At 43.1% G+C, this 17,122-nt stretch overlaps 2 protein-coding genes across 3 annotated transcripts in view; one reads left to right on the top strand and one right to left on the bottom strand.

Moving 5' to 3' along the window:
• Cpr (Cytochrome P450 reductase) overlaps positions 1–17,122 on the bottom strand; it is a 44,080-nt gene that overhangs the window by 26,680 nt on the left and 278 nt on the right. The gene's annotated exons all lie outside the window — the stretch shown is intronic.
• LOC139760112 (uncharacterized) lies at positions 8,036–15,859 on the top strand. Of its 2 annotated transcripts, none has more exons than XM_071682954.1 (5): positions 8,036–8,275; positions 10,264–11,258; positions 12,084–12,238; positions 13,088–13,301; positions 14,078–15,859. In XM_071682954.1, the coding sequence occupies exons 2-5, from the start codon at positions 10,636–10,638 to the stop codon at positions 14,427–14,429; spliced, it is 1,344 nt and encodes a 447-aa protein (XP_071539055.1). In that variant the 5' UTR covers positions 8,036–8,275; positions 10,264–10,635; the 3' UTR covers positions 14,430–15,859. The 2 variants fall into 2 exon arrangements, with proteins under 2 accessions (XP_071539055.1, XP_071539056.1); XM_071682955.1 differs by having other exon boundaries at positions 10,182–11,258.

Raw genomic sequence — 17,122 nt, 5'->3', positions numbered from 1 at the left:
TTTGTGCTACATTTTCACGAGGAAAATATTTCCAAAGGTTGGTTGGTCAGTCTAGATCAGATCCATGGGTATTACTGAGCGTCGGGAATGGCAAAATCATTTCTCTCTCTTTTCAAAATCATGTTAGTTTCTAAGGCTGCGTGAGAGTATGTTAATCTCTTAGCTTGCATGACATCTCGATATTCCCGGGAAATCCTGGTGACGCTCCACCTCAGGTCAGGTGATGGAACTTAACGAAGTAGCATTTCCCTTCTCTAGCGGATTATTTTACGAAACCTGAGAGTGGTATACAGCTGACACAGCTGAGCAGAAACCAAAGTAATACCTACACCAGAGGGAAAGAGAACGAGCAATTGCAGTACAGGACAAAATTGTTAAGGTATGATGAGACCAGATTAAGGAATTGAGAAGTCGGAATGTTTTGGATTTGACTCTGTCAATAAGTATATAGAGCTAGAACCTGCCCGGATGTGAGAATTGTACTCTGAATAAGGAAATAAGGACGAACCAATCCTCTATATAATTAGGGCAAATAGTGAAAACGGAATTCCCCGTTTCCTAAGAGACAAACCTACCCTACAGTTATCCGTGTGATGTCGGGTTTCCACAACAGATTAGATTTTACGATACAACCTAGTAAGTCTATTTGGCTACTGATGCCTTAGTCTGATCATTAGATTAGCGAAAGTTGCGAAAGGTTTTAGAAAGAGAAAATGGGATTTTTTTTCTTCGACCAGTTAGATTTACGTCTTTCTTACTGGATAATGCTATCTGAATCTGAGTTTATGGAGGAAGTTGTGACGAGAAGAAATGTGTATCAAACAAGAGATCAGTTGTATGCGAAAGTGGGGGAATAAAGTGTGGAGTCAGCGTTTGAGTGCATAAGATAAATCATAGAGAAAATTGTAAATTAAAAAAGGAGGAAGAGTGTAGTACATAGGGCAGAGGTTAATCCAATAATCCATAAACTATGAGAGAGACAGTGGCCAGAGAGGAAGCCAGATATGGGAGAAGAGGATGAAGGAGGAAAGCCAAGGGAAGAAAGCTTGGGAATCAGACCCTAGTGCCACACCGTATCACAAGCTCTCGATTACACCGAAGGCTACAACGTAAGACGACTAGATATAAGTAAGCCAGGAGAGGATCTCACCGGACCAAGGCCATGATGATCGGGCGGAAGACTGCGAGACTGAACTTGCTTAAGAAGATGGGAGCTGCAGGGAGGGAGGTTCAGAGATTCTGTAGCCAGTCAGTCTGGAGCCAGTCAGCAATTTAGAGGAACAAGTCTATCGTCGGAAGATGTAGAATCGATCATCTGAATGGGCAACAGGCTGGACCACACTAAGCAGTTCGTCTCTATTAATCTCTGATCTAGATTTACGTCCATATATTCAAGATGTTCAGATACAAGAGAGAGAGAGAGAGAGAGAGAGAGAGAGAGAGAGAGAGAGAGAGAGAGAGAGAGAGAGAGAGAGAGAGAGAGTGCGTGTACATAGCATTAAAAAAATCCAGGGAATGTTTCTAATGACTTCAGTCCCAAACTATCCTATCCGCGGACGTAATTGTCAAACCCAGTCCCAACCACCGTTCTTGACCCACATATACACACACTCATGTCACATCACTGAGCAACGCACGCTGCTAAAAAGAACCCGTAAATACGAATGATAAACGTAATAAAGGTAAACCACGGCGTACCCCATTATAAAACTAGGCTATACAGAAAGGTCGTCGTCTACCAACGCAAGCTAGACCTAAAAAGCCCACTAATTCTCTCTCTCTCTCTCTCTCTCTCTCTCTAGGAACGTCGTCCTCTACTCACCGTGGGTGTGGTGAGTGACCTTGGGAGCTATCACGTTACAAGGGAGTGCGTGAGGATGGGGGAGTGTTTACTATAGCTTGTGGCTTTTTTCTTTTATGCTAACTTGGACGGCACGGGCAGCCGAGGCCCTAAATCAAGGCCTTAGCCAGGTACCCATTTCATAGACCCTTAGGGATTGATGAACAGATAGGTGGACTGTGGACCGACTGCCACAACCTGGATTCGAGCCTACACGCTCAACCCTGGGCAGCCCGTGAATGCGTCACGAAACGGGAAGAGGGCCGAAAGCTTGTGTTGGTTGAACATGACGGGTTTAATAGTATCTATGATAACTCTGGCTTCATTCCTAAGGATCAGTTCAAAGGCGACATCATTATGCAACACACACACACACACACACACACACACACACACACACACACACACACATATATATATATATATATATATATATATATATATATATATATATATATATATATATATATATACACACACACACACGATATATACGGAGGGAAATACTGTGCAAGTCACAATGACTTTCATAATCTCTTGAATATGGTCGAGTCACGATGATAAAGAGGTTCCTTTCTGCCATTCACTCATCCTCGACTCTACTGCTATAACTAACCCTTCCCTCACTATGTTCTTCCCTTCATCATGATTTTTTTTTTTCTTTTAGGGTGGTTGCAGAAGGGGAAACGGTTGGACAGGGTCAGCCAGGCTTTAAATGAAAAAAAAAGAGGAAAATGACTAAGTCTAACCCAGAAACTTGCACTAATACGACAAATGTAAGAACAGCCGAGCAACGAAGGGCATCACCTCAACACCATTAAGTCGTTAGGGTAGTACTTTCCTGGGAGGCGGCTGTCTACATCATGTTATCAAAATATAAATGATTACGAATCAGATGCATGACCATGAATCAGGTGCATGCCATCGAATCATATGCATGACCATGAATCAGGTGCTTGCCATCGAATCATATGCCTGGCCATTAACCATACGCATGACCATGAATCAAGTGCATGACAGTGAATCCCATGCCTGTCCTGTAATCACACGCACAGCCATGAATCACCTGCCTGTTAATAATGACTAGGATTCACTGCCTTGAAATTAGTCACAATCCACTCGCGAGCGCAGCTCTACAGGTTCGAATGAAAGTAAACATAAACAAGGATAAAACTAGCGTCTCCTGTGATCACCAATGTCGTCATGTGGTTCATCGACTGCGGTACAGCTGCTTAGCAACGGTAAAACCCATCGAGCATAATGGTACGATCCCTCTGGTTATAACGGCCTCACCCTTCAATAAGTACAACGGTATCGATCAATTGAGCCTTTATACCAAAGCGTCGTACTGGCGTACTCAAGTGTTGCGTCATCAGGCTTGGGGTGTCGTAACTCGTTCCTCATGAGTTAAAGGTCAAACATTTTATCTGCGATTGCTGGTGTTATCGACGAGGGTGCAGAGCGAGCCTCTCAACCCGTTACATATCACCCTAATTCAGGGACGCGTCCTGATCCACCTTCCTTTATTTCATTTATGTAATAATCTGACCTTAAGTCACCTACAGCTGTCTTATCACCACTGCTGTGTAATATGAGAGTCTGCATTTAAATATGTATTTTTGGAAACGTGTTTTACAGCTATGATTTTGCGATAGAAAAAAAAATAATAGTGTACGTACTGAAAGACGAAAAGTCAAATACGGTATGACATGTTAATCTTACAAATTCCAGTCACAAGTCAAAAAAGTGTATGAATACATTGTGATATTCTCAAATACTGAGCAAATTTATGTTACGTTATAGAATACATTAAACGTTCGATTGTCAAAATAGTCTACCGAAGTGAACTGGGAATTTTGATGAAAGGTGGAGGTAATGTGTACAAAGGGGAGTTATGAGGTACAGGACTGAAGAAGGAATTTAGAAAACTGAGGTTGTGAACCACGTAGGTACAATGCGATTGTCCCAGCAACACTTCATGAACGACGGTTGGCGAGCGGACGTGATGATGCTCTACCATTTTTTTTCTTTTTAATTTCCGTCATATCAAGACACCAGTTTTAACATTTCTCCCGTACATGATTATAACCCTGGCCATCCAGTATTCTACGGAAGATCAGAAGGTTTCTCTGTTACAGGCCAGCATTATCTCATTACGTAAGCCAGAGTTGCCAACTTTAAATAGCAGACGAGACAGTGTCTGTAGTGTTGGTGGCTGACGCCTACGTGATCATGCCTGTGGGGCTTTGGAGTCTTTGAGAAGAGAATTTTAAATCAATGGCCACTCGCATATGTAATCTAAAATCGTGTATGACTTAAACAGAACATTTCTTGAATACAATGTATCATGGGACAATTCGTCACATCCTGATAATACTTGATTAGCTATGTGAATCACATAAGATAAAAAATCGCTGAAAAGCAAAAGTAGTTGTAATTAGATCGTATAATTGTTCTTAAGCATCTGCCATTGTGGTTAAACGTACGAAAAGTATTGGAAGGTAAACGCAAAATGTTGATTATTAAAGGCATATTATCTGCATATAAATGAATATATATTACCAGTACAATTCCTAGGCTAATTCAGCGTCAGCAAGAATTCAACCGACTTTACGTTAAGTTGGCTACCGGTACTTGTGTTCTCCAGACCTAACGAACCTGGCCTAAATTAGGAAATAACCTAGATCAAAACTTGGTGATTTGTGAGGTAAGGGAGGCGAATCACCATGCGACCCTCTCCTCACATTTGGAGAGTACAGAGCCAATAAACATTAACTAACCTCCACAGCGTCAGTTCTGTCCCTGCTGTGCCTCCGCTTACATAAGACCAAAGTCTTATAATTTCATGTACCGAACTTTGTGTAAGTTATGGATGTTCAGATGTCGGAGATGGCTGTGGTAGCACGTGATGAAAAATATTTTGAACACTTCGCAGCCATGGTCATGAGGTAAGGGAGCCATTCCTCCCCTTAGTTAAAACTTATTTTCCCATGATTAATATCCGTTTTGATGCATTCATCATTGAATTGAGTTACACACCTAGCATTTGACTTATTCCTGCTCCAGGTGACCCTTACACCTGTTCCTGCAACATTCATGAACACCAATGGTCAACCTCTCGGGACCATAGGTTATAGAGTGTTGTGATGTGTGCACGTTTATGTACAGGAAAAAATTGCTCGGTGTCTTCTCTGTGGTGTAGTTGTACCGTGGGCAATGAAGGGTCTTGGGATGTGTTGAAGTGGTGTTTGAAATGTTAGGTGATATATATATATATATATATGTATATATATATATATATATATATATATATATATATATATATATATATATATATATATATATATATATATATATAATGTAAAATTCACCTTTCGTAAACATACTGATTATTTACTTCTAATTTTTAGTTATATAGTAACTAAATACCCTTCATTATTTTTCTGTTACTATGGTTCATCCCCCCAAAAAAGGAGAAAAAAAATAGAAATGAAAATAGTCTGGCTACGTCAATGTCAATGCAGGCTTTTCCTACACAACGAGACAACCTCAATGAAGCGGATATCCTTTATCTAGTTCCATGTGATATACTGAGTTTTCCTCAGTCGAGCTAAGTGCCTATTCCCTATACATCAGACATGAGTAACGCGCACGTAGAATAAAAGTATAAGTCGCTTTGCACCACCATATTTCCCCGGCTGGCGCGTTACGAAAGTGGCGCAGAGGTCACAGACCCTTACGTAAACCACTTACTGGGTGATTCGAGTCGACACTCGGTCGCACTCAGAAACACGAAATAAAAAATCCCTCGGTGATGGGGGGAGGGGGAATGTCGCACTCAGAAGCAAGAAATGATTTCTCTGTCAATAACAGGAAAAGTGAATCACAATTAGCCGATATATCAAAATACCCCTCAAAACAATCATTCGGCGCTGAAATTTCTGTGATGGGCACAGACGACACTCCTCAATTTGCTGTTTAGACGGATGAATATAGATTATAGCAGAGAGAGAGAGAGAGAGAGAGAGAGAGAGAGAGAGAGAGAGAGAGAGAGAGAGAGAGAGTCACCATGACGTACTTCCTCTTTAGTGGAGGCAGCAGTAGCCTAGCTACATCCACAGTGGGGAAACAGAGATACCCTACTTCTGGCCGGCCTTACTGAGCCACAACGCCTCTCGAAAGTTACGAAATGGCGCACATACCATCTTCTTCTCCCAGTTACATATGTAGTATTACGTGGAAGATTTTGCCTCTGGCCAAGAATGTTATGAAGCGATTATTCTCATTTATGCTTGGGTAGTAAGGATCACGAAAATAACGCGACAAAACCAACTATAAGTGTAACTACATGTGATAGTGGACTCCCTAAACATGTCTAAGCAAGCTCACTTACTAAAGCAAGGTCTTATTTCAATTGCATCCCTACAACATTGCAAACTCCAAATCAACATCTCTCAAGGCCCCTAGCGCCCACGATGCAACGGCGACAGACTACACCAAAAAACTTACTGCGCAATTGCCAGACACTGCCGAAGAAGACATACGCATTGCATCATTGTACTTTAAGACCTGTGGCCCCCGTCAACTGGACGTGGCCTGCTTACTGAGCGCTGCTGTAGCCCAACAGAAGATGATGGGACTTTTGGGCATGGAGAGTGTATGTGTATGGAGAGGATGAGCGAGGAGATAGGAAAAGGATATACTAGAAGTGGAAGGAGCAAGGGGGTAGAAGGACATCGAGAGGACGGAAGAATGTAGGGAAAGATGCTTTGAATTTTCAAGGCATAATCAAACGTTCAGGAAGGTGAGAGACGCGAACAGGATAAAGCATCCAATTTTCTCGGACTGATATGACGGTTGACGTCAGCCAAACTTTTGGTAAAGTTCGTTTTATCGCTGCAAAGAATTTAGCTTCGTAAAATATGTTTTAGGTACTTTATAAAGTTCGTTGTGATTACAGGAGTACCTATGTACGAACGGTCAATTATAGATTTCGTTTTAAACGATATAAGATGATAGTGTGTTATGATAACTGTGGGGTAAATCAACGTAGAAGAGGGTATTACACTTGTGAATCATAAACAAAATCCATGAAAACCTCACACTATATGAACAGCCAAGACATATCTTAATACTGAAATTTCTAGCCGAAATATACCACTCGCACTCATAACAATACAAACGACATGCGATCCCCAGCAAGAAACGAATATAATTTCGATATTTTCCTACGATCCTTTTGGTTAGTGCGTGACTTTTTTTTTTTATAAACTGTGCTGATAAGATAAAAGTGTAATACCTACTTTACATTTATCAAACTCACATATTTCCTGACACAAATTATAACTCACTTTATCACTCAATGAAATACAATGCTTCACAACTGTTGTATTTTCTAACACTACATATCACAGTTAGTCAATATACAAACATGATATAGATTCAGACCTCGTGTAAAGAATCACAGAAATTTTCTAATGATTCAATCACTTCTACACAATACAAATTATGATATTTTCTAGGTATCCTCAAATACCACGTTAGATAACTGATAAATAATCTATAATAGGGACCCCACTGCCCGTTTTCTACATATGCAGCAATATAAATGGAAGAAAACGAAGATCATGACCCACATTGCACAAAACCCCATTTGTCCATCCTAGGTTTAAAATCCCGTAAGCTAAGCCAATTATTACTTGCATAAAAAGTCGTTCGCGTATGTTTATAATACCGTAAAGTCTTTAATGAAAAATATTTGGCTGTAAAAGTTTCAAAGTATAACCCAGCTGAGGCAAGGTAAGTCGTCCCGCTATAGGGCGAACCGTTAATGGAGGTGACCTGCATCTTCCGGAAGTAGACTCTTCCATCTCCCACAATCCTTTAGTCTACATAGTGTTATACATTTTCTTTTTTTGACAAACTGATAACGTTTACGTAAAATATTCACTCTGAGCTTCATCTGATAATCATAAAACCACATTATAATGGCGAAAGAAGTAAAAAAATAATTTCCATCTTTAACTACACGCAATAGATTCCTCAGTAGCTTCGGAATGTTAAATTATACAATGCTTGTATAATACATTCAATGTGTTACATACGATGAGAAATAAGAATTAAACGAAACAAGCAGAAACATGGAGCGATAAAAACCCCCTTAGGTCACGGTTTCGAAAATAAGCGAATGTTTAGTTTTGTGGAGGTGGTTCCAGGGAAAGGCGGACCGGACAGCACCTCTCTCTCTCCATCCCCCTACCAGGTTTAGCGTCACACCCACGGTGAAAGTTAGATGGTGGCCGATATACGACAGCGGCCGTTCGTCTCACCTTCCAACACTATTTCCTCTCAGTGAAATGCTCCTCTGGCAAAGGGAGACATGTGAGTGAACTGGAAACTACCCACGGAGCTCCAGGAGTAATGGTTTCTAAGACGGTAAGTCCGTTGAACTCTTCTGCCGCCGTTTTTAAATGTTTAGTTGTCTTTTATCAAGCCCAGGCCAGTGGAGAGGTTCTATATTGTTCAAATAGAGTGTGTTGTCTGTGCTTTCAAGCGTGTGAAGCCTCGAGGGGTGGATGTCTGCTGCTGTGATCCAGTGATGGCTGGACGATGAGGGATTGTGTGTTCACGTGTGTTTGGGGATAGTCGGGATGTTTTTGGGGTTTGGGTGGCCACTGCTGTAGTGGTTATAACTGTATTGGTAAAGTAGTGGTATGCCTATAGTGGTGTGGTGGTATGATAATATGGTAGTGTGGTATACTTGTATGGTGGTGTCGTGGTATGATTGTATTTTGGTGTAGTGGTACGACTGTATGTTGTTGTAAGGGTGATTTCATTGTGTTGTGGTTATATGGTCAACGTCGTCGTACGACTGTATAGCGGCGTATTGGTATGATTACAAAATGGTTTAGTAGGAGTATGACCATATGGGAGTGTGGTATGACAGGTTGGTCGTGTAGTGGTATATTATGGTGATACAGTGGTATACTTTTATGGTGGTGTGATGGTATGCTTCTTTGGTGATGTAATGGAATGACTGTATGATGTAGCGGTATGATTGTATAGCTTTGTAGTGGTATGATTATATGGTGCTGTAGTGGTATGATTGCATGATGCTGAGGTTGCAGTATTGTATGGCGTTGTAGTGATATGATTGCATGGCGCTGTAATGGTATGACGGTCTGGTGTTGTAGTAGTGGCACGACTGTATGGTGTCGTGGCAGGATTGTATGGCGATGTAGTGGTATGGTTTTATGTAGTCGTACGATTTTATGATAATATCATGGAATGATTTAATGACGATGCAGTGGTGTGATTATCTGGTGTAGTGATCTGACTGTAAAGTGGAGTAATGGTATGATTATAAGTTGTAGTAGGAAGATCATAAGCTGGTGTAGTGGTATAATTGTAAAGTGCAGCAGTATGATTGTAGTAGTGTCAACGTTTATGAGGTGTGTGGCGATGGAAATGTTTGGTAACGGTGTAGCTATCTGAACGTTTGTGAAAAGTGAAGTGACGTCAACGTTTGGTAATGGTGATCTGAACGTTTGCTAATGGTGTAGCGATGTCATCTTTAGGGAACAGTGTGACAGTGAGATTTGTATATGGATGCTGCATTGATGTCACTCTTGTTAGAGTGTATATGTGGGTATTATAGTGGTGTTATCGTGTCGACTGCTGTGGTGGCAACACTGTATACGGTGGTAAAGCGGTGTTTTCAAAGTGGGAGTCAGTGTTACTGGGTTGATGTAGTGGTGTTATCATAATGGGATGGTGTTATTGTGCGTGGGAAAGTTACGTGTTTGTTATCACGGAAGTTGGCTGAGGTAGCTTTCGTGGCCGGACTTTGTTAGTGTACAAAAATACTGCAGAAACTCAAGTCAAATGATGGTGTATATCTGTCACCTTATGTTGAAATTGGGTTAATCAATTTGCACTCACTCTTTTAAATAATCAACCCACTTACGAGTCATCTAGTGTCGTAAAAAATCAATACAAATTATTTTGCGTCAAACATACACTATAATGAGTATGCAGTACGTTCTTTTTGTCCACCTATGACTGAAATTACATGTATAGAGTTTTGCTACCGTATGTGAAATAACAAATCATTTGACTTACATTTAATAAGCCGTATATAGGCATATCTATACGCTGTCTGTGCTGGAAGTTGATATACAATACTCTAGATCTGAAACATTATTGTGTACAAATAATTATTTTTGCTATTACCATAATTCATTGTTTATCGCTGCTACTAATTATAGTATTTTTGTATTATGCCACGCACTATCCCCGTTCCTTAGAGAGGATTTCAACCATTCACTCTCTATCCACTTAGGTCTTCTGGTGCCATCTAGCGGCAGTCCATGACAGATGTATATGTTAGCCAGTCTTCTTAACGCTCCTACCCTCAACCCCAGGTCTTCACTGGAGCACTGAACACTGAACACCAGCTTTCGAAGCCTCGGAAACACTTGGTAGAATAATGCAAATTCTCCTTCAACAACTGCAACTGCAACCACGAAAACAACAGTTGGGAGCTACGCCTCATTCTCAGCCAGATGATAACAGGTGACGTCCACATATGACACAGGAGTATACAGATGCTCTTCATAAAAAGTCTCACCAATACACCGACTACAACAACAGTGTCGCCATCCAGACGAGCATGTAGTAGTTAGCCATTCTCATAACTACAGCAGTACTACCTACATTCGTCAGACGCGTACAACACAGTGAGGAGGCAAACACCAGGTCTCCTGAATACACTCAGGTGGTGACTGGTGGAGAGGATGGTGATGGTTCTGGGGTATGCTGCCCTTCGGGGCATGTCTCTGGCAACCCCCCTGTTACTCCTGACGCTGGGGACCCACTGTGGGTTATGTCAACACCCCCCGCATCCTCTCCCTATCTTGGGGAAGGATAGGGCGTCGTCCTCCCTCGCTGCAGCCAGTGACCCGAGGACAAGCGGACCCGTCGAGGGCATGACCGCAACGAAGGCGAGGGGAACTCAACAGCAACCGATGTGGAGTAAGCTATACTATAATCACAGTGACGGAAGGCTTGGGGACCAGACCAAAGGCGCTCAAAATGTAACAACAATCATTGAAGTACAGACGTTACGACCATTACACCAATGGGACGACTTGGGGGCATCGCCCAAACTCTCTGACAACCCCTCCCTCTCCAGCAGCGTCTCCTACAGTAAGTCCCGGCGCGATAACACCACCGACAGGTCTTTGTTCGCCGGGAGGACGGACAAGGACTGGGGAAGCCATCCGCTGCCACCAGTGGAAACCTTCACCGTCAGCAGGGACGGTGGCCAATGGGTGGCCTACTTCCACGATCAGGCCATCGCTGCGGTCCAGCAGGCCAGAGACGGCACGGTCCTCAACTGTACCGTGCAGGAGGTCATGTTAGTATCACAGTGTGGTGTCTTTTAAACCCCTACCTGGCTCTTGGCAGGGTTTACCATGGTCTGGGTTGGAGTGTGGCTGCCCTCTGTGCACGTTTGGTGTGCGTGTGGGTGGGGGGGGGAGCTAACCCCCTGAGCAACGACAGTACAACCCTTTGAGCAAGACGGTTGTGACCTTAGGGTATGAGAGCCTGTCAGGACCTTTCGCTTGACCTGTGTGTGTGTGTGTGTGTTGTGTGTGTGTGTGTGTGTACGAGGTGGCCATGATTAGGGCATTCATTTGCTCGGGTCGACTCAGATACCGTAAAACGAGAAATTACCTGGATTTACAGGTGTCATGTGGGCCTCGAACCCAGGTACTCCGTATAGTGAAACTGCTCAGCAATCATGTTGCTTGACTATGAAGAATAAATTTCATCCGTGGAGACCTTTAATTGGTTCGTATTAATTGGGTATGACCTGAGGCTGTGTTCTGTTATTTTGAGAAACTTTTCGTAAAGCGTGTGGTGTGTACGTTGTCGGGTGACAAGGGAGGATAAACAGGTGGGTTGACAAGGGACCGACTGCCTCGACCAGGATTCGAACCTAGGCGGGCACGACCCCAAGCGGACCGAGAATGCCTAAGTGAAGGTAATTGATTATGTCTGTATGTGAGGAAGCTTGAGTAGTTGTGCTATGTGTGTGAGTAAGCTTGAGTAACTGTGCTTTATGTGAGAATGCTTGAGTAGCTGTGATGTATGTGTGAGGAACCTTGATTAGCTGTGCTATGTATGAGGGGCTAGAGTAACCATGTACAGCAGCTAAGCACGATGCCCTGCCCCACAGCGAGGCCTGGGAACAACGCGAGGCCCGGCAGTACTTGGGGCAGGCTATGCCCCTCGTACCAGTCCCACTGCCTCGCATGGTCCACCTCATCACCCTGTGCGGCACCATCAACCGCCCGCCACCGCCCACCGTCTACACCCATAACCCACCCGCAGGTACGGTCAGTCATACCACGCCCGAAGTGATATCTTAGTCCCCCGTGTTGACTTGTGCCACTGACTTAGCGTTGTTTATCTTTACCCTCACCTGGATGTCATCTCTGTTCCTGTCCAGTGCTTTAATGGAGAGACAGCTTTAGCTGTATTCTTATTTTCTTTAAGTATATAAAAACCCTAAACATGGCAGTATATACAACTATTGAGCATGACGGTATATACGACCCTTGAGCATGACGATATATACGATCCCTTGAATATGGTATATACCACCCTTGAGCATGACGGTATATACGACCCTTAAACACAACGGTACAACCCTTGGGTATGATGAACCGGCCTTTCTGACCTGACCCTAAAGGATAAGGTTTAAGGGCCAGGCGATCACAGCCAAAGGAGCAGTACCGTCGTGCGCAAGGGCAGCAATGTCGTACTTAAGATTTGACACCTTTCCCTCCTTCCCACCGCAGTCCCTTCCACTATAATGGAATACACCTTTATAACCTTCCCTCCAGTGTCTCCTTCCACTATAGTGGTATACACCTTTCCAACCTTCCCTCCAGTGTCCCCTTCCACTGTGATGAAATACACCTTTCCGCCCTTCCCTTCAGAGTCCCATCCACTGTGATGAAATACACCTTTCCGCCCTTCCCTTCAGTGTCCCCATCCACTGTGATGAAATACACCTTCCGTCCTTCCCTTCAGTGTCTCCTTCCACTGTGATGAAATACACCTTTCCGTCCTTCCCTCCAGTGTCCCCATCCACTGTGATGAAATACACCTTTCGGTCCTTCCCTCCAGTGTCCCCATCCACTGTGATGAAATACACCTTTCGGTCCTTCCCTTCAGATTCCTTTCCGCTGTGGTGGTTTGGACCCTCAGCCTTGCAGGGGATCTTGCCGGGAACGTTGTGGTGTGGCAAGAAGGACGTGGCGCCCTCCTACCACAAGCTGGGCCAGAGGGCCGAGTTGGACGCTTGCTGCCGTAACCACGACCACTGCCCCGTCAAACTTCTCCCCCTCAAAACCCGCTACGGCCTCACCAACTTCGGCTTCGCCACCAGGTGAGTCCATTGGAACTGTACCCAACACGGAATTCAACCTGCAGTGTCGGTCTACATACTGGGTGCTGAGAACCGTTGACTGGGGGAGCAATAAGTGCTAGGAGTAGCTTTGGGAGCTAAGAACTGTACACTAAGGGGCAAATGAGTGCTAGGAACTGTGGATCGGGTGACGGGTTAGTGCTGAGAGCTGTGGGATGAGCGCAACTAACTATGGGACGTGCAGACTGGAGGACCCAAGAGAGTGCCAGAGGCTATAGACTTGGGGTTCGTGGGAGGTTCGGGGAGGGGGTGGAGAGAAAGAGATCTAACTCCATTAGGTATCAGTCAGGTGTTAATGAATATGACCAGATTCTTAAACACGTGTTGATCAGTTTGAATTTGGGAGTAATTAGATATTCATCAGGTCACAGGTATTGATTCAAATGTCCTGTGTAATCAAGGTGGAATTAATCACTTCACTCAGGTGGTACCTATTGGATTAAAACCAGACATCGTATTGGGGATTTACGGCAGACAAATTACTCTTGATTAGGCCTATAACGTGGCCCTATGGGGTTGCATCGTGTCGTGCTTAAATGGTCTATCCCAGACTTTTCTTGTAGGAAATAATTTAGAAATATTGATTTTCTGTCATGTATCATGGTGACCCTGTCTTCTCCAGTGTATCACGGAGCTCCCATTTCTCCAGTGTATCACGGTGATCCCATGTCTTCTCCAGTGTATCACGGTGATCCCATGTCTTCTCCAGTGTGTAACAGTGTTCCCATGTCTTTCAGGTCCCACTGCATCTGCGACCTGGAGTTCTTTCGATGCCTGAAAGCCGCTGGAGACCAGGTATCGACTGCAGTCGGCAACATATACTTCAACCTCTTGCAGATGGAATGCATCAGCCCACTCTCGTCGCCACCACCACGTATCCACAGCCCTACAGAACTGAACGCACCCCGATCTTCACCTACAGGAGCAGATGTCAGCCTCGAAGACCCAGGGAAGGGAGGAAGTGCCACTTCGGGAGGTAGACTGGGCTGTATGCTTCGGCACGGGGACGGGTCGTGTCGAATGTGGCTTCAGAACCCGAAAGGTTTCACCCAGCGGTTCGTCCTCACGACAAATAAACTCAAGTTCTAAGAGACTCCATTTCTAAGTGCCAGGTTATTGGGTTTTTATCCTGAATAGTCATTCATACTGTGATGCTTAGACTTTTTTTAAACCCAAGAGGAATCTCTGTTTTTAGTGATCACATATGTGCACAGAACCCATGACAACCAAGTTCTCGGGTTAAGAAAAAGATATTACAAATGCTCTTCGGTTTACGGTGGGGTTACGTTCTGATAAAACCATCAAAAGTAAATATCTTTCGTCGAAAACATATTTCATACATTTAATACTGTACGTCTAGCCCTACCGACCATTATAGCTTACCCTAGCCTACCTTAAACCTTCACTTCACCGTGAAGAGATGTATGCAACAATCAACACTGGAAAGAGAAAATAAAAACGGTGAGTACTTTCGTTTAATACATCCTCAGACAGAGGACGTATTAAAAAAAGCACTCACCGTTTTTATTTTCTCTTTCAGTGGTGATTGTTGCATATATATATATATATATATATATATATATATATATATATATATATATATATATATATATATATATATATATATATCTTTCTTTCTTTCATACTATTCGCCATTTCCCGCGTTAGCAAGGTAGCGTTAAGAACAGAGGACTGGGCCTCTGAGGGAATATCCTCACCTGGCCTCGTTCTCTGTTCCTTCTTTTGGAAAATTAAAAAAATACAAGAGGGGAGGATTTCCAGCCCCCCACTCCCTCCCCTTTTAGTTGCCTTCTACGACACGCAGGGAACATGTGGGAAGTATTCTTTCTCCCCTATCCTATAGTTTTGTCAAACTATCCTCACTTATACTCTCCATGTGTCAAAACCATTTTAGCACATCCTCTTCAGCTCTCTCAGTCCTACTCTTTTTTTTTATTACCATGCCTCTCTATACCCTGTCAATTCTTAAGTAAACTCAGTCAACCTCCTCACACAACAAGGCAGACGTGAATTTTATCTTGAGATAATGAAGATGAATACAAACATGTTTAATATTTTGCTTAAGAACATGATGAAGACTAATTACTTTTAATGCAAATTAAAACATGAATACACAAAAATTAATGTAAAACACTATAATCATTTTACACAGATAAGCGAGGTAGTACACAAATGAACATAACTTTACAAAAATGTAAAAAAAAAAAATCTATCGACGTATTAGGAAAAGAACTGCTTCAATAGATATATGTTGAGTCTTATGGCAGAGGAGATTTAATATGAAATGCGCTTAACAAGCACAATATCTATGAAAAGTTTAATGTGGAATAATGTTGTACACTTTGATTATAACAAAATGAGTTGAAGATGATCATCATTTTAAGTGAATCTCTTTGTATCAACTAGCACGTTTGTTAACATGGATCTTTTATCAAGGTTGTGATAAAACACCATAAATTACATTTGTAACCTTAAGTTTAAATAAGAAATTTAATCAATTTTGCTTTTGAAAACTCCTTCATCAAACATTTTTCAATATATATATATATATATTTTTTTTTTTTTTATTATACTTTGTCGCTGTCTCCCGCGTTTGCGAGGTAGCGCAAGGAAACAGACGAAAGAAATGGCCCAACCCCCCCCATACACATGTATATACATACGTCCACACACGCAAATATACATACCTACACAGCTTTCCATGGTTTACCCCAGACGCTTCACATGCCTTGATTCAATCCACTGACAGCACGTCAACCCCGGTATACCACATCGCTCCAATTCACTCTATTCCTTGCCCTCCTTTCACTGATGATACAGCGCTGGTGGCTGATTCATGTGAGAAACTGCAGAAGCTGGTGACTGAGTTTGGTAAAGTGTGTGGAAGAAGAAAGTTAAGAGTAAATGTGAATAAGAGCAAGGTTATTAGGTACAGTAGGGTTGAGGGTCAAGTCAATTGGGAGGTGAGTTTGAATGGAGAAAAACTGGAGGAAGTGAAGTGTTTTAGATATCTAGGAGTGGATCTGGCAGCGGATGGAACCATGGAAGCGGAAGTGGATCATAGGGTGGGGGAGGGGGCGAAAATTCTGGGGGCCTTGAAGAATGTGTGGAAGTCGAGAACATTATCTCGGAAAGCAAAAATGGGTATGTTTGAAGGAATAGTGGTTCCAACAATGTTGTATGGTTGCGAGGCGTGGGCTATGGATAGAGTTGTGCGCAGGAGGATGGATGTGCTGGAAATGAGATGTTTGAGGACAATGTGTGGTGTGAGGTGGTTTGATCGAGTGAGTAACGTAAGGGTAAGAGAGATGTGTGGAAATAAAAAGAGCGTGGTTGAGAGAGCAGAAGAGGGTGTTTTGAAGTGGTTTGGGCACATGGAGAGAATGAGTGAGGAAAGATTGACCAAGAGGATATATGTGTCGGAGGTGGAGGGAACGAGGAGAAGAGGGAGACCAAATTGGAGGTGGAAAGATGGAGTGAAAAAGATTTTGTGTGATCGGGGCCTGAATATGCAGGGGGGTGAAAGGAGGGCAAGGAATAGAGTGAATTGGAGCGATGTGGTATACCGGGGTTGACGTGCTGTCAGTGGAGTGAATCAAGGCATGTGAAGCGTCTGGGGTAAACCATGGAAAGCTGTGTAGGTATGTATATTTGCGTGTGTGGACGTATGTATATACATGTGTATGGGGGGGGGTTGGGCCATTTCTTTCGTCTGTTTCCTTGCGCTACCTCGCAAACGCGGGAGACAGCGACAAAGTATA

The sequence above is a fragment of the Panulirus ornatus genome, chromosome 35 (genome assembly GCF_036320965.1).
Source record: "Panulirus ornatus isolate Po-2019 chromosome 35, ASM3632096v1, whole genome shotgun sequence".
Lineage (NCBI taxonomy): Eukaryota > Metazoa > Arthropoda > Malacostraca > Decapoda > Palinuridae > Panulirus > Panulirus ornatus.
The sequence above is the reverse complement of the archived record's forward strand: the minus strand, read 5'-3'. Positions and strand labels throughout refer to the sequence as shown.

Coding starts and splice junctions, on each gene's coding strand:
- LOC139760112 (XM_071682954.1), top strand. CDS start 10,636: ATGGTGATGGTTCTGGGGTATGCTGCCCTTCGGGGCATGTCTCTGGCA. Junction 11,259..12,083: donor TGTACCGTGCAGGAGGTCAT/GTTAGTATCACA, acceptor CCTGCCCCACAG/CGAGGCCTGGGAACAACGCG. Junction 12,239..13,087: donor CACCCATAACCCACCCGCAG/GTACGGTCAGTC, acceptor CCTTCCCTTCAG/ATTCCTTTCCGCTGTGGTGG.